The following is a 26,639-nucleotide window of genomic DNA, read 5'->3' as shown; positions in this document are numbered from 1 at the left end:
ATTACTAATAATGTCGTTAGAATTGTTGTTGTGTCCTTAGAAACCAGTTTCATATAGTTATCACAGTAATTGTTGTTGACTAGAAACGAGACATTGTGTGATCGTTCACCAATCAGGTGAATTCAGCAATGTCTTTAAAAATAGATTTCGATTTGTTGGTACATTAGTGTAGTAACAAATCGAAATCTAAAAATAAGATTAAGGGATTGTAAAGTTATACGAAAAGATGATGCACAGTGCGGGTGAAAAATGGTTAAACTTGGGAAGAATAATTCTCGTATGTAAATTTCATAAGAAATTAACATGAAAGAACCAAATTGAATCATCTCACCCTGTCAGATCTCGCTAAAGACTATGGAAATGTGTAGTGGCCAACACTGAAACATATATGTATAGTCAGGCTTGCGAGATGGGTATCTGGCATTTTCTTTTCAGTAACTTAATGATGTCAATTCCCTTAATCTTCCTTTCCAATAAGCTCGAATAAATATTGTAATAATTTCTAGGAAAATTTTTCCGTTGGGGAAAAATTGGTATTACAAACGATAACACTTTTTGGAAATAAATCCCCCAAAAAAAATCGAAGGAGTTGTAACAAAAATGCACAATTTCTCTGTAAATTCAGGACAAAAGCAAAAGAAATTAAAAGCAAAAAATAAAAGAGGATGGGATGCATCCAACTACCCAATTCTCATCTCATGGTCACCGATCTGTACATATTTTAAAAATTCTTTTATATGTAGAAAATAAAGGTTTTACATTTAAACTATAGTACCCCTTCCTGTTTCAATATAGGTGCTTGTTCCTTAAAGGAGCAACAATGCGGACATGTGTCCCGCGTGGCGTAAAAAGCTAATGAAAGTTTCTGTTTTTCTTCTTCCGTTTTGATGAAATATATCCACTTCTTTAAGAACTTCGTCAAATAAGCGTAGCCCGTAATCTTACTAGTGGGGATAATCCAAATGACTTGAGTTGAGGTGGAATGTGGGCTGCTAACACGTTTAACAGGTATTTGAATAGTCTAATCAAATCGGGCTGCAATTTTGCGCCTCTTTCTCAGCTACTATAATAAACACGGCACGTTTTTCGCGTTTAACTAAACTATTACATCAATTCAATACAATTTCAATTCAAATTTTGTATTAAAATAAAATATTTGAACTAAATGAGCTGGCTTCGAATACTCTAAATTATTTCTCTCTAGTTACTGCCTTCTCCCTACTGTTTAGAGTGGGATGATCGTTAACCTGTGAACCCGAAAACAAACCTGTCATCAACTACAACTTAGACGCATCCAGCTCACTTTCTTTGGCTAAATGTAGACAATTAGCAATTCTGTACCAATTCCCTATACAAAAATAAAACTCTTGTCTAATGGTGATTAAACGCCAAAGATATTTGTTTTAAAATTATTTATTCATATTTGCTATAGCATTTCTCCATCTAATGTCATACAAGTTTTTTCAAATATTGCACAATGATTTCCCTGATCATAATATCTTCGTACTAGTTTAACATTCTGTACCTCAGTCAACAATGATTCCAGCTCGTTATCTTCAAAAACATGGTAGTAACGTAGAAACGTTGATTTTTCCGTATCCTTATCTTGCTGATGACCTGCCGCCGTTTTAATTTTCCATGGTACCAGAACATCTTGCTGTAAAAATTCTGTGCGGTTTGTATGTACAGGCAAGGAGACCGGTGATGCTTTAGCCTCTTCTTCCAATTGTTGTTGAGTCTGTTGACGTTGTTGCATTTCTGTGGTTTTTTGTTTATTTATGGATTTGTTTTGTCTCAAATAGGAAGATTTCTTATTATCGGCATTTTGATCTTTGGCCCAAACGTAAACAAGACCTCGGCCACCGGGTCTTAAAATTCTTGCCAACTCTTGTAGGGCCCTTAGTCTTCTTTCCTTTGTGGCTAAATGATGGATAACAGCAATACTAATACAGCCATCGACACTATTCGATCTTACTGGAACGTAAATACAGTCACATCGAAATGTCTGATATTTGAGTGAAGAGCAGACCTTAAGCAAGCCATTGCTCCTATCACAGCCTATATTTAGTAGGTCGGTATTACAATTTAAATATTTCCCATTTCCACATCCTACATCTAATAGAATTGAACCGCTGGAAAAGCTCTTCAGAAAATCGTTTACTTGAGGCCATGGAGAATGACGTGTTTCACTAAAATGTTCTGCGATATGATCGTAAACTTTATGCACATTAACTTCTTCTAAGAGAGCAGCTTTGTCCATCTCAATTGTAGACTGCTTGCCTTTCATTTCCTCTATCCTTGTATCACACATAGTTGGATATTTGCAGGTGCAAGGAGCTTTCCTCAGTTTTCGAAAAGTTAAAGATGTACGTTTGGAACGTTTCTGGGTTGAAAGATTTTCATTTGCTGTGACAACTATGTCCATTACTCGAGGTGTTATGCCATGTGTCCAATCATAACGGGACTCTCCTGACATAATGAGTAAGGAACGTCTGGGTAGTAGAATTGATCTTTTTTCCAAACCTTTACGAAATTCCATAACCACAGCACTTTCTAATGAAAGAGACATTATCGGATCAAGAAATGCACTATGAGTATCAACATGTGGTGGTATTCCTTGGCCTGGTTCGTAGGAATTGACTGTCAATTGGTCGGGTATATCCCAATCAAGATTGACATTAACTTCCTTAGATTCGTGTAGCCTTTTCCAAAGTATATCACATTCTTTGGGTATACCATTGGTCAAGGGTTGACTTGGATCAACGTTGTTGAGACCGTATATAAATTCATAGCCAAAGTGCTTCACTTTCCTATGTTTCAATGTAGCATCCAACTCGGCATCTTCCATTTTTATAGCATTCAATAAAATCGTTTCTTCCTCTTCGTTAACAAAATCATTAATCAAAATTAAGCCTTCCGGTAAAGGTTTCATCCAATTACTATCTTCCGATTGTGGCAATTCGACAAAATAGCTCAAATAAACTACAGCTTCTTTTTGACCGATTTTCGAAATGCCATTCATATTTTTCACAATATTTTCAGCATCTTCCTCTGAGGCACACTCCATAAAGCAATATGATTTATTGGGTAACATTAATAATCGAAGGATTCTACCATATTTTTCTGCCGATTCCAATATCAATTCCTCTGTTAGACCTGTTGACAAACCTGCATTCAAAATGCCCACATATTTCGAACATGCCTCCGTCAGTGGTTGTATTTTGCACTCGTTCTGTATTATGGCCATACAACGCTTTTGTTTTTTGTCCAATTTCCTCGATTTGTAATTGGGTGACATGGTGATGGACAAGAAACTACGTTACTTGGAAGCTTTGTTTACAGTTTCACTGCCCAACGTGACTGATATGACAGGGCCGTTAAACAAGATAAAAAGAGTGTTGCCACATCACACAGTAAATTTTCGCAAATTAACTGCATTGATGCTACTGAGTCCGGTTTGACAGACAAAAAATCCAAAATAAAAGGGTAACATAAGAATAAAAAACATGGATTTTCTCTGCAAAACATAGCAATTTTGGTAACCACCATTAGAAATTAATGGGTATGCATGCTAGCACGACATTCCTACCCATACGAAATTTTTTACCAGTCTGGCAGCTCTTTTATTTACATTTAAAATCAAACAGCTGGCTGTCATCGCCAATGCCCGTAGTTTAAAAAAAACACAACAACATGTGGTAGCTAAACCCTTTTTGTTAATTTATAACATAAATAAATAAATAAATGTTTTTCAATTACAGTGAACTGGAATCCGAAATTTCCACTTGCATTAACAAAATTCTTTGCTTGCAACAGCAGGACTGTAAAGATAATCATGATATTCTCGTGGAAAACTTAAGACTATTGAGAAATCTATGTGCTCGTGGTCCCCAAGTGCAATGTTTAATCGCCACGAATCAATATTTACAGGAATTCCTACACAATCTTTTATTCCAAAGTGCCTATTTCGATGCCCAGGATTTGCATAAGCAGATACAGACAATAACATGGCAGTTATTGGCAAATATTTGTGTAAACAACGATCAAACTCAGGGCATTATATGGCAATGTCATGGAGTTGGTATATTACAAAATTGTTGCGACTTACAAAAGCTATTGGATAGAAATGTCGATATAAGTCTAATGATTGTCTACAATGTCATGAAGTGCAAAGGAGAGTCTGCCCTGCCATATTTAGTCATCCTCAAATCAGTGGTGGCTGTATGGCGCAAAATTTTGGAACAGAAATGCACTTTGCAATTTGAATTTTTACATTTCATATTCGAGGAGTTCTTGGTAAAAGATGGCAGATCTTGTGTACGATGCTATGCTCAATTGGAAACAGAGGAAAAGTTGGGGTTTTTAGATTATGTCCACAGCTACATTTGTAATGACAGTCCCAATGGACAGCTGCATACATTCCTATTGCAATATATTTCAAAGGAGTTTAAGTTGAAGTCCGACTGTATTTTAAGATTATCATCTTTGCAAGAATTCGATCGAATGAAACCACGTGAAGCCTATGCCTTACTTCAATGCATTGCATCCTCATCCGGGTCTGAATTATATGGCCAGGTATATGCTACTGATCATTCGCTCTTTTTAAATGTCTCCAGTTTATTAAGATGTCTTGTGTCGGTTGGCAAGGAAACTAATGGAAACATATTTACCCCAATGAACAAATTGGAAGAAGTGGCACCTACCTCCAGTATATCAAACGATTATCAGTTAGAAATTTCTTACGAACTCAAAACACTCCTAGTACGAAGTGTGGCTAATTTATTATACAACAACCCCACGAACCAGGGATATTGTCTTGATACCCAACTTATGCCTGCTTTACTGGAATGCACGAATATGGATGCTAGAAATCCATGTGAGTAAATAACAGACTATATTCATATCATAACTTAAATCGGTTTAAAACTTTTCAGTAATGAAGGAGTGGAGTATATTGGCTATACGCAATGCTTGTGCAGGATGTCCAGAAATTCAACAACTAATAGCTAATCTTACCTCACAGGGTCCAGCGAAGAATGATATATTGACAGAATTGAATCTTGATATGGGCTCTCTAAGAATCAGTCCAGGGAAATAATGAAACTACAGATGTATGTACGAAAAACTTTAAAATTTTTAAAGACAATATATAACTAACTAAGGATATAAACAACATGAGTCGTTATTTTATGTTCAAAGTGGACTTGGAGCGTTTTTTCATTTGGTAGGTAACTGACAGGGTGAATCTGATTAAATTTCTTAACTCACAGGCTGCTCTGATTAAAATAAATTTCTTTGAAATGACATACAACTCTAGCGGAAATTCCGTTTGCGTGCCAATAACACAATTCTGCAATGTATCTCTTTATGGGAGTAAAATGTAAACAATCGATAATAACGCTTCACGGAATATTCGTTAGCAAATATATAGTAATGCATTTCTTATGGGTAGAGGAAATTTCGGCAGGAGGTGCATAACGGCCTGGAGTAGCCGATAATTAAGGCCGGTATGCTCCTTTGCCCAAATTTGTGTTAGAAACCCGTCTGCACATGTGAAATTTCCGCTAAAGCCCGGTACGCGAAAATGCATGTTGCATGCCAATAACACAGTTTTGCCATACATTTCTTATGGGAGCAAATTTATGTTAAAAATTTAGGTTGTACCTAAAGGGGGTACTATGTTCGGGGTTTCCACCAACACTTCAAATTAAAAATGCAATAATATACACAAAGTGTACAAAAATATTTGCCTAAAATCTCGTTAAAACTTGGATTGAAAAGATCCTGGGCAATGATTTCGCACCATTTCATCCTTTAAAATTAATGGATTGAAAAGAGTAACCGCCCTAATATAAAAACTGTGAAAACAGCAGAAAACGGGATTCGATATTAATCCGGAAACCTTATATATCCCCGTGTTCATTCGCCTCTACAGGATTACATTCTACAGTGGTATATTTAGCGGTGCCATCGACTTCATTTGAAAATTATTCCGATAATGTTCGGGCTCGATGCCAAAATCCTTTTTTCTTTTATCTCCGTTAACATGATTTTGTGATATATTTTGGTCATTTCTCCTTTGATTTTTCTACCACTTAAACTATAATAAACAATACATTATTAATAAAACCTAAACATGTGTTAAATAACCGTATTATGTCAAAATTTCATGTTTATTTGAAAAGATATAAATATCAATATAAAGAATAACTACATGCGTGTACTATGGATGTCATTTGGGACTGTCTATATTAAAATCCATGATTCGAAATTTTAACATTATTGATTGGTAAATTATAAACTAGAAATTTTTGTAGTAAAATAGATTGCTGACTCTACAAACGCCTATTGATCCAGAATGATTGGCCAATGGGTCTGTTATTTATTCCTCACAAATTTATGCTGACGAGGAGTACCGCCCGAGTCTTTTTAAGTAAAAGACGTTTTGGCCCCAATTCATTAATTTATTAGTATGACCTTCTCTTCAGCTACTCCTTCGCCGTTACTTTATCAAAATAGCTCAATTAAAACAGATAATTTAACTCCATAGAAACACACATTCTTTGTTGTCGAGATTTCATCAAGATTTGAAAGGTATAAATTTTTATTTTTATAAGTTTAATTTTTAACTCGAAAACCGAAAATAGTACCGGCCTTAATGGTAAAATAAGTAAATTCTGCACGAGAATGTATGTAAAGAAAGACATGTATAAGAATATAGCAAATGGGCCACATTAGACCACTTTTACGTATAGCCCCCATATTAACCGATCCCCAAATGTTACCTCCGGAGCCTCTTGCAGGAGCAAATTTCATCCGATCCGGTTTAAATTTAGTACGTGGGGTCAGTATATAATCTCTAAGAACCATTCAAAAATTGGTCCATAATTATATATAGACCCCATATAAACCGATCCCCAGATTTGGCTCCGGAGCCTCTTGCAGGAGCAAATTTCATCCGATCCGGTTTAAATTTAGTACGTAGTGTCAGTATATAATCTCTAAGAACCATGCAAAAATTGGTCCCTATCGGTCTATAATTATATATAGTCCCCATATAAACCGACCCCCAGATTTGACTCTGGAGCCTTTTGGAGAAGCAAAATTCATCCGATCCGGTTAACTTACGAACTTACAAGTATATATGACTGAACGTATGGCCTATATACTTGTTATTAATTTGACTTTGTTTTTAGTATAAAATAGGTATGAGGATGATATTCGTGATTTATCAATCAAATATCGGGATATCTCTATCAAATATTAGCAGACATACAAGGTTCAACATACAAGATCAGATGTATGCATCGGTGACTATAGGTTTGAATAATCTCAATTCTGTTGATTCATTTCATTCAATGACTGGCGTAAACATTCAATTTTATGATTTAATTACACAGTTATGGCAATTTAATATTTTAATAAATTTTGGCAAGCAATTCAACATTCTATAAGTATCCTAATGAAACTGGCGAGACAGCCCCGAAATCATAACAACAAAGACAACAACGTCATTATCGAAAACATATTGTAGTGAAACATCAACAAACACCAAGAGGCTCATTGAATTTATGTTACCACTTGTATTTTGCGATTAAAAACAACAAGTGGTTGGTTGGTTGGTTGATTCGTGTTCTTGTCCAATTGGATGTACTCGCATCATGTATGCCAGCAACCACTAAACCACAGAGCAGAGCAAAGCAGAGCACTGTGGATCTCTTAAAGATGATCAGCAAGCAATAATACTCAATTAATTTTATTTTTAGTGATTTCATTTGAAATGGACGACAGCATCAGAGGCTGCTAAAAGGTGAATTGAAATGAGAAATTAGTCAACCACTTTGTAATCGAACAATTTGCCTCCTGATATACAAGTTGCTTTTTCGGTTTGTTATTTATGTGTCAACCAACACACAAATGAAGATAAAGATGAAAATTTTTAATTGTTGACAGAATGTGTAAGCCTACAATTTTTCTTTTTCTCTTGGTCAGGTGGGTAGTGGTGGTGGTTGGGAGGGGGGGTTGGTGTTAATACAACGAATTGGAAATTTTGCCCATTTTCATGGTGATAAATTAAAAAAAGGCACATTAGTAGCATTCTATACGCCCACACGAAAACAGTCAAAAAAATCACAACGTTAAGAATAGCATGGGAAATATTGGACAGTGATATACGTGAAAATATGAAGAAATTCGCACATAATTTGATATATATTTAAGACATGTATACACATGCCTATTCAGAACTCGAAAAGAAAACGAAAACGAGTATGATTTCTATATAATAAAAAGGATAGATTTGATATTTTCATTGGGCATTGTCAATCAGATGATGAGATATCCACACAAAAAATTGTGCTCGTTCTCTCAAAAGAGCGGCATTGAAATACAGTTTTATGGGAAATTTGTACATTTATTTATAAAATAAATGACACCTGCTGTTTAGATGAGAACACATTAAGGTGTTGAAATTGTGCGATCACACACACTCACACACACACATCGTGTGTGGGGGTCCCAAAACAAATGTATGTATATTTGGATAAATTGAAAACTACGATATATTCGATTGTAGAAAAACAAACAAATGTTTTGGAATTTCTTTGCTTTCTATTTATCAAAAAGCGAAATCGTTGTTTATGTTGATTCAAGCGAATGATTTGCATGATCTCCCGATTCTCATAAAAACAATGACGTCTTATAAACATGTCCATGTCCGTCCGGTAAAAGAACATTTAAAAGAGATGCATCGTCTGTGTTCTCTTTTTACACCATCATTAGTTTCATGCTTGAGAAACGGAAGAACTATTGTTTCTATTATTCTATATAAATGTGTTGAGAACCCAGAACAAGTGCACAAGAAGAAAAGATGTGCTGAATCCTTTTTCTCTTTCAAAATGTTCACAAAAACTTTAATATGCAAAGGGTTCCCAGTCAGAAATTCCTGATGGTTATAAATATTGAGCGTTGTAACAACGTTGGAAGATAACGTTGAAACAACGCTTGCTAAACAAATTAATTGACGGTTTTAAAAAAGTATATTTTCCACAAAATTATCGTTGAAAATGGATTTTCCTTCAATGCTTAAGGTTTTTTTATGAATAATGGAGGAATTACTGTTGATATGAATTGATTTAACATAGAATAGCATAATATTCATTTTTCATATAAATTGAAGGTGTACACTAAAAAACAGTGAACCTACCAGGAAGAACAATTTTGGTTAATTTTACAAATGTAGGCAATTGTATAAAGTTTTAACTAAACTAAACGCTGATTTCACAAATATAAGTGCGTATCTGTGGATTTATGATAAAACCCCATAAGTCTAAAAACACAATTTTACAGGGGAGCGAAAATACACCTATAGGGGGTCTCAAAAACTTCTGTAGAAAAGATCTGGAAAATGTTTAATATTTAAGTGATAGATTTTTTCGATAGCTTATTTTTAGAGAAAATTAGGAATTACCGACTTATGTTGTTTTGTCATATGATATTTTATTTAAAACAAAAAAAAAAACTATCTATGTGTTTTGTCGCATTGAATCCTGATCATATTCTGACTAAAAAACAACACTACTGAAGTTAAATATGCGTTTATTTTTATTTGTTTTTTTTTTCGACAAAACACCATGACTCGAAATATCTTGTTTTGTAAAAAAAAATGTCAATTACACAAACCTTATGTGGACTTATATTGTTTTGTCAAAAGTATCATACAAGTATTTCGATTTTATTTTACAACATATGATGAGATATGTTGCTTTGCTAAAATTAAACTTAAAAAATTCGAGACACCATTCTTATCTCTCGATCTAGGGCAGATAATGCATCTGTATCTGTAAACACAGAAAGATGCGCCTTCAAAAACTACACACAACATACAATTTTTGAGAAATTGTTCTATCTCGTCTTATGGGGTTTTGTCATAAGTCCACATATATTGTTCGACTAATTCAAGAAATTTTTTAAACAAAATAATTTTCTTTCACATTTTAAAGATAATTTCGTTCTTTGAAGGAAAAAATTGGAGTTCAAAATTGCAAGAATGTTCTTTTGGCGCATTTAGGGTAAAATGTACAAATTTTAAGAAATTCTTAAGTATTTTGTTTGAATACGGACATTTGTGGATAACTTTTCCCCTTTTTTAGTCCATTAACCAACCTACACACAAAAAAATTTTTTTCTGATTCAATCACGAAATTAATTGATCCAATTAATTTTTTAATTGAAATGTCTTCAATCACAGAAATGATAGTATCAATTAAAAAATTAATTGACAGTCAATTAAAAAATTAATTGATCCAATTAAATATTTAATTGATACTATTAATTTGTGTGATTGATTTTTATTTCAATCAAAAAATTTGTTGAATCAATTAAATTTTTAATTGAATATTTTTTAAAACTCAATTAAGATTTTAATTGGAAAAATTGTCGTGAAAATGTTTTCTGTGTACGCAAAAAATTATTAATGTAATTCCCTTACTTACACAAAACACAATAAGTTCATGAGCTAAAATATAGTTAAAGTGACTTTAGTGTCCTCGAGAGTTCACTTTTTTAGTGCACCTTTGGATTTTTGAATGGAAAATATATAGTCAAATTAAAAACTTCAATTTCAGTGTTTTTTATTGGTTGTAAAAAACCATCGATACACCGTATAACGAAGTTTATCATTTTGGAGTTGTCAAAGCGTTCGTTAAACAATCGAAAAAGCGTATAAAATATGGTTTTCATGACGCTTTGAAAACGTTGTTAAATACGATCGATACACCGTAGAATGATGTTATCATTTTGGGGTTGTAGCAACGCTTTTCCCACCGTGTATCAACCGTTTACAATGCTTTTACAACGCTTTTCCGATGGTTTTTTTCTGACTGGGTTGTAGTATGCCTAGGATTTAGTAGGAACTAATATCATTGGCTTTGAAACTGATTATTTTACAAAATGTAAGAGCGAAGATGAAACGATTTTCAATGCGAAAACTAATCTTAGAAACGGTCTTAATATCGGCTCAACAGAAAAAAACAGACATGTTTAAAGTTAAAAAATGATCAAAATCTAACAAGTATATAAGTATATATATGGCCGGATTGGACTGCATATAAACTTGGATTGCATAGAAACTTCTACTAAAGACTGCACTCAAAAAAAAAGTGAACTCTATATTTCTCTTTTAGTTCACGGAATTATTACAGTTTAAGAAAATTTCCATGATTTTAATATTTTTTTGCGTACGTTAGTTAAATTAACTAAAACAGAGGAAAAAATTATACACAAATGAAGCATAACGATTAACTAAAATAGTGTCTCCCACAAAATAGTTCAGAATTTCTTAAAATATGTAAATTTTACCAATAATGCGCCCATCTTGAACTTCGTATGTCACTAAAGACATTCTTGCAATTTTGAACTCGAATCTTTTCCTTCAAACTAAAAAATGTTCTTTATCAAGTGACAAAAATTATTTATGTCTAATAAATTTTCTTGAATTTGTCGAAAAATATTTACTTATTTTTGTGATATCGGCGTGATGTCAGCGTTTGTAATACTGTTTAGTTAGAATATTCTAAAAATATACAAAAGTTTTCTCCCTAGTGCGTTCACTGTTTTTTCAATGTTTCATCCACAATCGAATTACTTGGGTTGTGGTAATACTTACCGATGGTACAATGTACCACATTTCAACCGGATCGGATGTGCTTTGCTCCTCTAAGAGGGTCCGGAGGTAAAATTTTGCGATCGGTTTATATGAGGGCTATATATAATTATGGAACGATATGGATCAATTTTTGCACGGATGTTAGAGATAATATATTAACATCACGTACCAAATTTCAACCGGATCTGATCAAATTTGCTACTCTTAGAGGCTCCGGATGTCAAATCTGATATCGGTTTATATGGGGGCTATACGTAAAAGTGGTCCGATATGGCCCATTTGCAATACCATCCGACCTACATCAAAAACAACTACTTGTGCCAAGTTTCAAGTCGATAGCTTGTTTCGTTCGGAAGTTAGCGTGACGGACAGACGGGCGTGGCTAGGTCGACGCAGAATTTCACCAGGACCCACAATTTATGTACTTTATGGGGTCTTATAGCAATATTTCGATGTGTTATAAACGGAATGACAATGTTAATATACCCCCCTAGGAGCCACCGTGGTGCAATGGTTAGCATGTCCGCCTTGCATACACAAGGTCGTGGGTTCGATTCCTACTTCGACCGAACACCAAAAAGTTTTTCAGCGGTGGATTATCCCACCTCAGTAATGCTGGTGACATTTCTGAGGGTTTCAAAGCTTCTCTAAGTGGTTTCACTGCAATGTGGAACGCCGCTCGGACTCGGCTATAAAAAGGAGGTCCTTTGTCATTGAGCTTAACATGGAATCGGGCAGCACTCAGTGATAAGAGAGAAGTTCACCAATGTGGTCTCACAATGGACTGAATAGTCTAAGAGACCCTGATACATCGGGCTGCCACCTAACCTAACCTATTACTGAATGTATCAGGCTCACTTAGACTAGAGCCTGATACATCGGACTGCCACCTAACTTAACCTACCCGCCTAGGGTGGAGTGTATAAAAAGACGATTTCGATAGGAGAACGTTAGGTTAGGTTAGATTGTAGAGGATGACATCAATTCTTGAATGGAATTGATGTCCACTTAGACCTCTATAGGTCCATTGTAATTTCTTGACATAATTTTCGGAACATCTCATCTCATCATCATCTTTAATTCCATTCTATACAACGCGGTCAGAATTTCCTTCGGTTGTTTTCTTCCTATGACTACTTGGTTTGGTCGCAACCTTCCGAAGGGACCCAATGTCCTCGCCATAATATATCATATTTGACATGAATTCTGTTAAGATATGAAGGCAGAGAAGGAAAAACGTCCGCAATGCCATTATTCGTTCCACGAGCACCCTTCTTAGCCAGCACATCTGTTTCTTCATTTCCGATTATTCCACAGTGGCCACGTACCCAGCACATAGTTAGTATCATAATGCTCAGTGAGAACCCTAAGTTCTGTACGACAGCGCTGACTACCTTAGACCTTATGTCCGCATTGCCCAAAGCTTTTATAGCTGCTTGACTGTCGATGAAGAAGTTATATCGCTTATGAATAATCGTTATCTAACGTTTCCCGAATTCTTAGTTCCCTTCAATAAATGCCACTACGAGTTCCTTCGTCCATTCTCGATCCTCTGTATAAATATTAAGTGTTCCGAAAGGTATCCTCCTTTCCTCCCACTCTTCCATACTTTGTATAATATATCTCGGCTATGCTAATTATTAGGTACATAATTGTGGGGACCACCGTGATACAATGGTTGGCATGTCCACCTGGCATACAAAAAGTTCTGCGTTCAATTCCAGATTCGACCAAATACCAAAACAATTTTTCAGTGGTGGATTATCCCACCTCAGTAATGTTGGTGAGTGTTTCAAAGCTTCTCTAAGTGGTTTCACTGAAACATCGTTCGGACTCGTCTATAAAAATGAGATCCCAACAAACACAAGGATGACAATTTTTCATAGGTAACGCCATATCAATTTGATAGTGAATCCCATCTTCAACAGTAATTCAAATGGCCTTGCAAATTGCTTGTTTTTTTTTTTTTTTTTTTTTTTTTTGTTGAGAACGCGATTTTCTCAACAATTTCCCAAATTGAATTCTAATCTAATTCTTTGAAAAATGTTTAAAAAAGTATTGAATATAAGCATTTCTCCAATGCTTGTGTTTATTGGGATCCCTTGTCATTGAGCTTAACATGGAATCGGGCAAAACTCAGTGATAAGAGAGAAGTACACCACTGTGGTATCACAATGGACTGAATGGTCTAAGTGAGCCTGATACATAGGGCTGCCACCTAACCTAACCTAGGCGGACCCCCGATTTGACGTCCTGAGCACCTAGACACGGCAATTTTTATTCGATTAGCTTGAAAGTAAAAATCTAGGTGTAGTTCTCCTCCTTAACAGGTGTGTCGAATATGCTGCGTATCAGTCCATGCTCTATATGGCCATCTCTGTTGGGACCACTGGATGAAATGTCGACAGAGAAATATGTATGTATTTCTTATTTGTTGCAACATTATTGCAGTGTTTTGTAAAATAAATTCATTTCGCAAAAATGTGGTTTTCTAAAAGTAAACACAAGAGGCAATTTTCATATGCTTTACAAGCACATTAATGATCACTTTACGAATGATCAGGATTCGACGAACATTTTCTCGGTGTGGGGTTTTCTTTTGTACAAAAATATATGTACACACAACAAATACTATATACACGTATGTCTGTCGAACAGCATGTTTTGCGGATATTACTTTGGCGAACAGCTAAAACGACGAATCTCTCCCAAAAATATTATACCTAACCGATGCTGGGGATTTTCTTTCTAGCCTATCTGAATTGTCAGACAGTAGCCTATCATTCAGTAGTATTTGGTGAGGCGACATCTTCGAATAGTTAGCAAGCAGTACGTGAGTGAAATTTTTGGGTGACAACATGGATGGTATTAAGAAAAGACAAAAGAACTTGAAGAAGCGCCCGTGTCGCGCAGCATGAAAATACTATAAAATCGTTCAACATTTTCTTGTCGTCTACTATATGGATATGGAGGAATATAAAATTAAAAATTAAAGATTTATAAACATAGTATTGTTGAGAGAATCGTTATAAAAAAAAACACAAACAACAACAAAAGTGATATTTTATTGAATTAAGTGGTTTTTTATGAATTTCAAAATTTAAGATTAAAATGACAATTTTAAAATCTAATTTATAATTTTTGAAAAATGTATTGCATAATTTAAAAAACAAAAAACTGTTTTATATCATTTTATTAAAAAAAATAATAATAATAAAACCAAAGCCTTAATGTCATGGTTCTATTTTGTGGAAGCTGTAACCTCTCATACATTTATAAACAATAAATAAAATATATTTGACCCTGGAGGCAAATGTTTTTTTTTTTTTTTTTTTTTTTGTAAATACATTTTCAATATTTTTCGTGCTAAAATAATTGAAGAAACAAAAAATGAAATATTTTCCAAGCAAGTGAACCCGATGCCGAAAAAAAATCCTCAATCAACACCCAAACCATTGACTAATGTTCCACCAAATATTCAACTGGTTTGACAGGCATTTCAAAATATGTGATTTTTTTATTTTTCACTTTTATTTTTTATCATCTCTGAAGTGAGCTAAATAAAAACAAACGTGGGGTTTCGAAATTATTCATAGTATCGGCAGATATTCATTGGTGAAACGCACCGCCAAATTGTTCTAAAAGAAAATGACTAAAGATTTGTCAAAATACTTTCACAAAATAAAAAAAGAAAAACGAAACTTGACCGCAAACCATTCCCCAGTGCTAAACAAAAACAAATCCCCATAAGAAGGAATAACAAAAAAACAATGCAAAACGAATTCGGTATTTTTATAAATTCGAAAAGTCGCAAACACTATAACACATTATTACAAATAAATGAATGAATTAAATAAATTAAACTACAAGCTATAAGTATTTGTCTTCTCTATTGAATTGCACACTCAACTTATAGTTCTATGAAATATTAAAATAAAATATAAAAAAAAACAACAGACAAAAAGAAATGAAAATAACACGCGAAAACTAAGTGAAATTGCTTGAAGCATTGTGAATAGGGTGAAATACCTACCTAACTAACTAAAATCTTGGCAGCACCAAGTGACTAAAAATTTCAGCCATCATGTTTTTCCTCATGACATTCTGTCTGTCAGTATGTCTCACATAATTATTTTAAATGGCCACTCAAGCATTAAGAAATACTCTTGATCTCTGTGACCATAAATTTGGCGCGATTTTGAAACAATTCCTATAATCATCCTTTTGCTTTGTTTTCACATTTCCGTTTCCGCCATAATTCTATACTGTGTTTGTGTCTTCCAGTTTACGTATCACGAACGAACGGCTTTATGATCCCTATTGAAATTTTCTAAACGCAAAATGCTTGTGAAACGTGATGTGTCCTCAGCATCGACTATAGGTCGAGACGATGCCGCCCGCAAGCCTTTACTAAAGGCTTACATGTTCCAACGTCGTGTCCTGTTCTGTTGCAGTTGTTTGATGGTGTTGTCCTTAATAACATGGATCATAGCCATTGCTACAGATCATTGGATTATCATAACTGGTGCTGGAGGTAAGATTTGAATGATTCTTCTTTTACTTTATTTACAAATTCGTTTTCCGTATATTTGCGACCAATACAACTACATATTTAGTTACATATCAAACACATATATACATATGTATTTATATATTTTTTTTCATAAAGTATTTAGCAGATCCGCAGATTTCTCTCTGTGTCTCGCCATGCTTAAAAGATTAGTGACATCTCGTTTACCCGTCCATTCCGTGATGTTGTCAAGCCATGTTAACTCTTTTCTTCCTCTAATAGATTTTCCTTAAATTTTCATGTGAGTTATGTTTTGTAATAGTTTATATTCTTGATTCCTCAATATGTCCCAAATATGCAGTTTTTCTCCTTTTTATGGCTGTAAAAGTTTCCTTTCGCAATGCAATTTTTTTAATACTTTAGCATTAGAGTCATGGGCAGTCCAAGGAATTTTCCAACTATTTAGTATCAGTAGATTTTATAGCCCAAGACATTTGCATTGACAAATCGAACCTTCGTTTCAAGATTGATGTCATGGCTAGTAAAAACTTTCTTGTACTTTAAAAATTAATCTCTCGCCAATTCTATTCTGCATCTTATCTCATGCGAGGAGTCTCATTGTTCAGTAATTGTAACTCCGAGATATTTAAAAATCTTAATGCCGCGTCTTTGTGGTCTTGTCTAATCATAACCCAACAAAAAATGGAGCACTATTTCAGCAGGATTGCAAGGGAAAGAGGCAGTACCAACCGCTTACGAAACAACCGAATCAGCGCTGATTTTTGTGGGTGATGTCCCGATTTAGAGCAGCTTCTACATAGCGCTGATATAAATGCTCATACTAATAATAATTTGAAAAAAATTTGAAAAAAATGGAAAAAATGAATTTCGTGTTTTGATAAAATACTGTTTTCTGAAGGGAAAAAATACGATGAAGCAAAAACTTGGCTTGATAATGAGTTTCTGGACTTTGCCCCAGGGAAATCAACAATAATTGATTGATTTGCAAAATTCAAGCGTGGTGAAATGAGCACGGAGGACGGCGAACGCAGTGGACGCCCAAAAGAGGTGGTTACCGACAAAAACAACAAAAAATTTCACAAAATGATTTGGATGACCGTAAAATGAAGTTGATCGAGATAGCAGAGGCCTTAAAGATATCAAAGGAACGTGTTGGTCCTATCATTCATCAATATTTGGATATGCGGAAGCTCTGTGCAAAATGGGTGCCGCACGAGCTCACATTTGACCAAAAACAACGTGTTGATGATTCTGAGCGGTGTTTGCAGCTTTTAACTTGCAATACACCCGAGTTTTTCCGTCGATATGTGACAATGGATGAAACATGGCTCCATCACTACACTCCTGACTCCAATCGACAGTCGGCTGAGTGGACAGCGACCGGTGAACCGTCTCCGAAGCGTGGAAAGACTCAAAAGACCGCTGGCAAAGTAATGGCCTCTTTTTTTTGGGATGCGCATGGAATAATTTTTATAGATTATCTTGAGAAGGGAAAAACCATCAACAGTAACTATTATATGGCGTTATTGGAGCATTTGAAGGTTGAAATCGCGGCAAAACGGATCCATACGAAGAAGAAAAAAGTGTTGTTGCACCAAGACAACGCACCGTGCAACAAGTCATTGAGAACGATGGCAAAAATTCATGAATTGGGCTTCGAATTGGTTCCCCACCCACCGTATTCTCCAGATCTGGCCCCCGGCGACTTTTAGAAATATTGCTCAGAAGTGATATATTATCTTGAGTATAGCATTGTTGGCGTGGACGAAAACACCATTACTTTTCATGCATCTATACTGCATGAATTGGTTGCAATAACGTAAACGAATGATCATAAACTAGTTTGATTACTCATTTACGTTATTGCCTCCGGTTCATGCAGAGTGGATGCACTGCTTACTTTAATGTATACCAAAAAGCGCAACTAAACTCTTACTGCTGAAGTATTTTTTGCTGGGAAACTTCGTTTTTGGATATTAATTTTTAAGCCATATTTTTCACTACAAGTTGCGTGTGTATCCACAAGATTCTGAAGTTCAGATATTCTTTGTGCAACTAAGGTTATGTCGTCAGGGTATCTAATGTTGTTTAAAACTGAACCACTTACAGCAATACCATTTCGAAAGCTATTGACCGATTCTCGAAATATTTGCTCGAAATAAATATTAAAAACCAATGGAGACAGTATACACCCCTGCCTGACTCCTTTTGAAATAGGTATACTTTCGGTCATAACTCCGTTTATCTCGATTTGGGCAGTCTGGTACACTACTTTTTGATTCACATTTTCGATAGCTAATGCCCTGAAATCTGCACCAATTTTGAGGCAACTTCGCAATAGTGCATTTATGATTTATCGGTTGATAGATATGTATTCCAAGTATTTTTGCCAAAAAAAAAATATATATGGAAGCTATATCGAAATCTGAATCGATTTCTACCACATTTGACATACATAGTTACTATGTTAATTCTTCTCCTTGTCCAAAATTTCACGTAAATCGGACTACAACTAAGACCTCTGTTGTCATATAAGAGCAAATCGGGCGAAAGATATATATGGGAGCTATATCTAAATCTGAACCGATTTCAATCAAATTTGCCAAACTTGACTATAGTACTAATTGTTCTCCTTGTGCAAAATTTCAAGCGAATCAGGGTAAACCTTTGGCTTCTGGGGCCATATAAGTCCATATTGGATGAAAGGTATATATGGGAGCTAAATCTAAACCGATTTCAATCAAATTTTCCACAATTGACTATAGTACTAATTGTTCGCCTTGTGCAAAATTTCAAGCGAATCAGGACAAACTGTAAGATTCTTTACAAACACCGACATTCGGTCCGGAATAACTGATAGTCTGTAAGGCGCATTAGGATCCCGTTTTTAAGCCTAGTACTAAGATCACGTTTTCGCACGAAAAATTGTTATACTCCATATAAAAAACGTTAGCGTAGAATAGATGCGAAATGTTTGTTTTGAGCATTTTAAAGAACATATTTATACAACCCTGGATTTTTCGCACGAAAAAATAGCCTGGTATATTATTTCGCATAAGTAAGTTAACATCTCTGGTTTTGAGACCCTATTTAGAGAGATATATGAAAATATTCATTTTTCGCATAAACGAACTTAGTACTAAGCATTAGGCATGAAAACCACACCCCCATTAATTGTACAACAATATCTTTTGTGTCTGAACGGACCATCAGGACATCTAACAGGACAGTACACTTTCACCCCGTATGTTTATGTGTCCTACAACATATCATAATGGCCCTGTAGCCGTCATTGGCCTTGCCCAAGTTTAGAGCATAATAAATCAAACGCCTAGCATTGAATATATTTTGCAATATTTAATTTAACACTTTCCGTGCTGTCAAGAATTTTGAATCCATTGCATTTGTATTTCATCAAATAAATCTAATGAACAAAGTAGGAAGGAATTATCAAACAAACATTTCTATCAAATTAAAAAAAAAAACAGAAGTTGTTTATGTATAAAACAAAAAAATAATTTGTTTCACTTTGCGCAATATCGAATAGGACCTAATACAGACAGCAGGTCAACAAAAAAGATATTTATTTTAAAATCATGTTTCCTATTCTTCGGAGGCAGTTTTATGATTTCGCATGGCAATTAAGAGAATTTTTATGGCAAGATGTTGCTGAGTTTATGTGTCCATTTCATTTTGTTTGTAAATCATTAGCTTCTGTGTATTGAATTGATGACATTTTGATATAGCGTCTTTTGTGATCTTTCTTTATACAAAAAAAAACTCTGCATATTTTTCATTTGAATAAACAAAGGGAAATTCCATCATTTATATATAAATTCTGAGACGCACATATACACTTGTGTATTTTATCATATATATTTGAGTGATTTCTCAAAAACAAAGCGTATACATTAATTCGTTAAAACATATGGTAAAGAATTGGGCTGTAATGTTTTGAAAGAGATAAATCAAAACGAATAATGCCATACAGCTATAAGCCTCACTAGTTCCGCATCGTTAATATTCTGCGAATGTCAAGATATTTAGGTAAAGCCATTACAATAAGAGTACTCAACTTCCAGTATTTCATTGTGAAATTATTTAAAATTTTTGTAGATGTCATCTACAGAACCTACACTAATAGAACGCCTATCCACTTGTGATATTGGCGCTCATAATTTTAATAATTTATAGTTCATTACTTTTAAATGACAATTATCAAATTATATGTATCTTTTCCTCTTAAGAATAGTCAAAATATACATAGTTTGTTGTATATCGAAGACATGATTATTAACCAGTGATTCCAATTATAATTGTGACAAGACAACAAAGAATTTGAATTTTCGGAATTTTATTATAAATTCCCACATATTCTGAGAAAAATTATCAATGGGACTTTGTATAAGATATTATAAAAACAATTGTTAGAATTTCGTTATTTAATTTTACGTTTACCGAATTCACATAAGATGAGTCCTCCCAGACACTCTGAAAATCGGACACCTTTCAAAAGTGGACAATTTTTATACCCTGCTCCACACAGTGGAACAGGCTATTATAAGATAGTGCATATGTTTGCAACACCCTGAAAGAGAATAGGTAGACACATGGTGTGTTTGTTTATATTGCTTAGGGTGGGTTCCTGAGTCGATCTAGCCATGTACGTCTGTCCATCTGTGTGTGAACACATTTTTGTGATCAAAGTCCATGTCGTAGTTTTAGTACAATCGACTTCAAATTTGGCACAAGTTTCTCTTTTGGATCAGAATAGAACTTTATTGATTTTGGAAGAAATCGGTTTAGATTTACATGTAGGGGGCCACCGTGGTGCAATGGTTAGCATGCCCGCCTTGCATACACAAGGTCGTGGGTTCGATTCCTACTTCGACCGAACACCAAAAAGTTTTTCAGCGGTGGATTATCCTACCTCAGTAATGCTGGTGACATTTCTGAGGGTTTCAAAGCTTCTCTAAGTGGTTTCACTGCAATGTGGAACGCCGTTCGGACTCGGCTATAAAAAGGAGGTCCCTTGTCATTGAGCTTAACATCGAGTCGGGCAGCACTCAGTGATAAGAGAGAAGTTCACCAATGTGGTATCACAATGGACTGAATAGTCTAAGTGAGCCTGATACTTCGGGCTCCCAACTAACCTAACCTAGATTTACATATAGCTCTCATATATATCTTTCGCCGGATATGCACTTATATGGCCCCAGAAGCCAGAGTTTTACCTCAATTTGGTTGAAATTTTGCACACGGAGAATAATTAGTACTCTAGTCAAGTATGCCAAATTTTATTGAAATCGGTTCAGATTTAGATATAGCTTCCATATATATCTTTCGCCCGATATGCACCTATATGGCCACAGAAGCCAGAGTTTCACCCCAATTAGATTAAAATTTTGCACTAAAGGTGGGTATTAAGTTCGAGTTTAGCCGCTAAAATCGTCATTTTTCACGATTACTTTTCTTTAATAATCCATTTTAAGAAATGCAAACTTTGTGAAAATTTGCTTTGGGATATTCCCCATCAAGTTATAATTAAATCTGCAACAAATATGTATAATTTTATGGCTTTTATTACTGATTTAGTTTTCACTTTAGTGAAATTTAGCGGCTAAACTCGAACTTAATACTCACCTTAAAAGTACAATTGGTAGTGTATGCAAATGTGCTAAATTTTATTGAAATCGGTTCAGATTTAGATATAGCTTCCATATATATGTTTTTCCGATTTGGGCAAAAATATCCACATTTTCCTTATAAAATCGCCACTGCTAAGTCGAAAACTTGTAAAAATGACTCCAATTTACCATACTTCCAATACATATTTATCGATCGATAAATCATAAATACACGTTTGCCAAGTTGGCTCAAAGTTGGTTCTGATTTAAATATTTCCTAAATTTTTTACTAACATTGTGTTCCACCCCAGGGCATTAGCCGACTTAAATTTAAAGTCTATAAATTTTGCAGAACTCTAAAAAATTTTATCCAGATCGGGTCAGATTTACCATAAATATAATATAAATATATGTATATGGGAACATAATTCGTTACATATAGTACAGATTGGACAGATTTGACATGCTATCAAAAATGGTGATCTACAAAGTGTGGCAGGGTATAATATAGTCGGCCCGCTCGACTTTAGACTTTCCTTACTTGTTTGATATATTTGTTATCACACAAAAGTTAAATTCTCATAAGTGGAGAAATGTAAAAAATTTTATTAATTGATCCAATTAATTTTTTAATTGCAATTGCTTCAATCACGAAAATTATAGTATCAATCGGGTAGAATTAATCTTGATTAAAAAATCAATTCATCTTTTAAACATTTTCAATTAATTTTTAATTGGTTAAATGAAAAATTTAATTAATTTGAATAATGTTGGTAATATTTTTTTTCTGTTTATGATTAGATCAATAACGCACAGAAAAAAATTTCACGAAAAATTTTCCAATTAAAATTTTAATTGAGTTTTAAAAAATATTCAATTAAAAATTTAATTGAATCAACAAATTTTTTAATTGAAACAAAAATCAATCACAAAAATTAATAGTATCAATTAATTTTTTAATTGGATCAATTAATTTTTAATTGACCTTCAATAAATTTTTTAATTGATACTATCATTTCTGTGATTGAAGACATTTTAATTAAAAAATTAATTGGATCAATGAATTTAGTGATTGAATCAGAAAAAAATTTTTTTGTGTGCGGTTAAGGTAATTTAATTTGATATTTTGATGGATAATTGACCTAAGCCGAGTAGACATATTTGAGTCGGCGTAGACATCAAGCCGGCGCTGTCAAAAATTCAGCGCATATCACAAATTGATCGTAAATTGCATACTGTTCGACTTATTTATGTACATATTTCAATTCATTTCCATATATATCTTTTTCAGGCATTTTCATCCCGGAAACCAGACGTTTCTTTATGTCTTCACATTCTGGATTGTGGAGATTCTGTCGAAATACTGCCATACCGACACCGTTAAAAGATGCAGATGTAGTTAGAAATTTCACCGCATTTGCCATACAGAATCCAACCACATTGCGTGAAGCCCAACGAAATTGTTCACGCTTAGATTTTATCAAAGATTTCAGTTCGGTGGAAGTTCACTTTCCATTGGATAGTTTTACAGAAGAGGCCAGTCAACGTATGTTTGCCCATTGGGTGCGTAATGAAAATATTGGATTTAATAAATTCAAAGATGAATTCTATCGATTGGTATTGTCGACACAAGAAGCTAAAGATGAATTAATAGCCATAGATGCAAAACCTCGTATAATTGATCCGGTCGATGTAAAAGGTATACTCAGTAGTAATATATTCGGTAAGGCCTTACAGACCGTTGTGGTAAATGGTACCAACTATTACTTCGTTATACCGGAAACTGCGCAGGCGGCCATGTTTAAAGGATGGAATGAGAAGCCATATGTGCCACGATTATTTTGGCCTTATGCAAAAGAGCTGGGTCTACCGGCATATGTGTTAGACGATAATCGAGTTATATTGCAATTGGTTCCGCCAAAACCACCTAAAAATATGCGCCCTAATAAACATTATGAATACACCTACAATAGTAAGTTTGAATTATTTTATGCATTGCATTTTTTTTTTGCTCACTTTGGCTATTTTTCTTTTCAAGGCCGATGCAAATACATTGATATGTTCCCTACTGCTGGAGAACGTATGGATCCTGGATTTGATTGGACTGTGATGGGTAAGTGCTATTTAATTAATATTGAATATTTATTGACAAAATTTTCTATAGAAATCAAATTTTGACAAACTTTCCTATAGAAATAAAAATTTGACAAAATTTCCTATAGAAATAAAATTTTAACAAAATTTCCTATAGAAATACAATTTTTGACAAAATTGTCTATAGAAATAAAATTGTTGCAAAATTTTCTATAGATATAAAATTTTGACAAAATTTACTAGAGACATAAAATTTTGACAAAATTTACTAGAGACATAAAATTTTGACAAAATTTCCTTAAGAAATAAAATTTTGACAAAAATGTATATAGAAATACAATATAGAAGTTCACCAATGTGGTATCACAATGGACTGAATAGTCTAATTGAGCCTGAAACATCGGGCTTCCACCTAACCTAACCTATATAGAAATAGAATTTTGAAAAAAATTCTATAGAAATAAAATTTTTGGCAAATTGTCTATGTAAATAAAATTTTGACAAAATCGTCTACAGAAATAAAATTTTTACAAAATTTTCTATAGAAATAAAATTTTTATTTCCTATAGAAATAAAAATTTGACAAAATTTTCTATAGAAATTAAATTTTGACAAAATTTTCTATAGAAATAAAATTTTGACACAATTTTCTATAGAAATAAAATTTTGACAAAATTTTCTATAGAAATAAAATTTTGACAAAATTTCCTACAGAAATAAAATTTTGACAAATATTCTTTGGAAATAAAATTTGGACAAAATTTTGTATAGAAATAAAATTTTGACAAAATTTTTTATAGAAATAGAATTATGTTATAGTCTGTAATTGCTTGGATATCCAGTACACAAAACAAATTTAATAATTGAGTTATGTTTTATTTGATTTTTTTTTTTCAGATTATATTCGTTCCCAAGCTTCATTTGCATGCATTACTGTTTTTGTAATGATATTGGGATCTGTATTTTCCTTCTACACATTCACTAATCCCAGATATATGTTCAAGCGCTTGGCTGGTGGTATTGATTTAGTTGCTGCTTCCACAGCTCTAGTTGTTCTTCAAGTACTTTTTGCTTCAGTTGATTATACAAAGGAACATCTATTCTACACATATCCCGATGGAGCCGAATTAACGTAAGTCTATACGTCTAAAGGTAGAAACTAATGCGCCGTCCAGACTATAAGTTTATCCGGAGTTAAGTCAGAAGGCATAATCAATATTGCTGCATTTTTATGGGATCGATAACACATTTACCGATTATTTAGTCATCGCCGACAATTCGTATCGATTGGCCACACTGTAAGATTCTTTACAAACACAGACATTCCGTTCGAAAAACTTATAGCCTGGACGAGTTCGTGTTTCACAAGAGAAAATCAAAATCCCCACTAGAGAAATACGATCTTAGTACCGACCTGAATATGAAATTCGTATTCGATAAAATGTTTCTTTTTTTTTTGTAGCTATGGCTATGGAGTCTTCTTTGCTTGGTTTACATTTGGTGTAAACGTTATGTCTGGCATTCTATTCATATGGTATTCTGGTAAGAAGAAGGGCGCCAAAGCCCCAACAGATGAAATTGCCATGGCTGATGAGATGACCATTATGGGCAGATAATTATCAGAACTATTTCCATTAGAATAATGACGGTTTTCCTCCTATTAGCATTTAACAGGGCGATATACCATCACATACATGTATATCATTATAATAAAATGAACTGTTTTATCGATAAATACCAAAGGGAGATAGAGAAAGCCGCCTTAAATGGACTACATTCAAAGTAATAAATACTCGCGCACTAAACTTGATACAGTTTTTTATGGCTGTACGCATTTTATGGTTTTAAAGTTTTAGTTTGTTTTTAATTATTTTCAAATACCCCATGTATACATTTATGTATGTTTAATTTTCATATATATACATACATATCTTAAAGTTTGCATATAAACGTATTTATAAGTGATAAATGATTAGCTTCATACAAAGTTTATCATATTAATGCTAATATTTTTTCCCATTTTTAATTTAATTCAGTTGGAACAGATACGATATCAGTATAAATATATACGGTTTCGAAAAAAATAAAAAAATGAAAATAAATAATATATAAGTATTGAACAACTATTACAAAAATTGTGGAATAGATTTTAAAGTTCATATAATAATTTAATGTAAATATGAAAATAATTTTTTTGTTAAAGCTCTTTGTTACCAAAAACAAAAATTAAGTTAATAAATTTATTTATCATAATTCGTTGTTGTTGAGTTTCATGAACGAAGGGTGAGGGAAGGTTGGTATAGAAATCAGGTTGTGAAGTACTTTCTCCGGGAGCCACCGTGGAGCAACGGTTAGCATGTGCGCCTTGCATACACAAGGTCGTAGGTTCGATTCCTGCTACGACCAAACACCAAAAAGTTTTTTAGCGGTGTATTATCCCACCTCAGTAATGTTGGTGACATTTCTGAGTGTTTCAAAGCTTCTCTAAGTGGTTTCACTGCAATGTGGAGCTCTGTCGTACTCGGCTATAAAAAGGAGGTCTCTCGTCATTGAGCTTAACATGGAACTTGAATCATTGAGCTTAACAAGCACTTAGTGATAATAGAGAAGTTCACCACTGTGGTATCACAATGGAGTGAATAGTATAAGTAAACCTGATACATCGGGCTGCCACCTAATCTAACCTAACCTACTTTTTCGATAAATCTTAATGGTATAATAA

General features: G+C 33.9%; 3 protein-coding genes across 6 annotated transcripts; 2 read left to right on the top strand and 1 right to left on the bottom strand.

Moving 5' to 3' along the window:
• Window positions 1-1,397: 1,397 nt before the first annotated feature.
• LOC142240197 (tRNA (carboxymethyluridine(34)-5-O)-methyltransferase ALKBH8) lies at window positions 1,398-3,380 on the bottom strand. Its single transcript, XM_075311894.1, has one exon. It carries the CDS (start codon window positions 3,296-3,298, stop codon window positions 1,427-1,429), a length of 1,872 nt encoding a protein of 623 aa, XP_075168009.1. The 5' UTR covers window positions 3,299-3,380; the 3' UTR covers window positions 1,398-1,426.
• A 264-nt stretch (window positions 3,381-3,644) lies between these two features.
• Window positions 3,645-5,173, top strand: LOC142240451 (ataxin-10). Its single transcript, XM_075312152.1, has 3 exons — window positions 3,645-3,698; window positions 3,762-4,876; window positions 4,935-5,173. Exons 1-3 carry the CDS (start codon window positions 3,694-3,696, stop codon window positions 5,096-5,098), a joined length of 1,284 nt encoding a protein of 427 aa, XP_075168267.1. The 5' UTR covers window positions 3,645-3,693; the 3' UTR covers window positions 5,099-5,173.
• A 9,170-nt stretch (window positions 5,174-14,343) lies between these two features.
• On the top strand, window positions 14,344-26,170 carry LOC142238983 (uncharacterized). 4 transcript variants are annotated; one of them, XM_075310746.1, is made up of 6 exons: window positions 14,344-14,494; window positions 15,950-16,199; window positions 23,115-23,795; window positions 23,862-23,936; window positions 24,815-25,049; window positions 25,380-26,170. In XM_075310746.1, the coding sequence occupies exons 2-6, from the start codon at window positions 16,007-16,009 to the stop codon at window positions 25,531-25,533; spliced, it is 1,338 nt and encodes a 445-aa protein (XP_075166861.1). In that variant the 5' UTR covers window positions 14,344-14,494; window positions 15,950-16,006; the 3' UTR covers window positions 25,534-26,170. The 4 variants fall into 4 exon arrangements, with proteins under 4 accessions (XP_075166861.1, XP_075166862.1, XP_075166863.1 ...); XM_075310747.1 differs by having other exon boundaries at window positions 14,348-14,498; XM_075310748.1 differs by having other exon boundaries at window positions 14,427-14,530.
• Window positions 26,171-26,639: the final 469 nt, after the last annotated feature.

The sequence above is a fragment of the Haematobia irritans genome, chromosome 5, assembly GCF_050003625.1.
Source record: "Haematobia irritans isolate KBUSLIRL chromosome 5, ASM5000362v1, whole genome shotgun sequence".
Taxonomy (NCBI): Eukaryota; Metazoa; Arthropoda; class Insecta; order Diptera; family Muscidae; genus Haematobia; species Haematobia irritans.
Note: the sequence above shows the minus strand (reverse complement) of the source record. Positions and strands in the feature narration are given on the sequence as shown.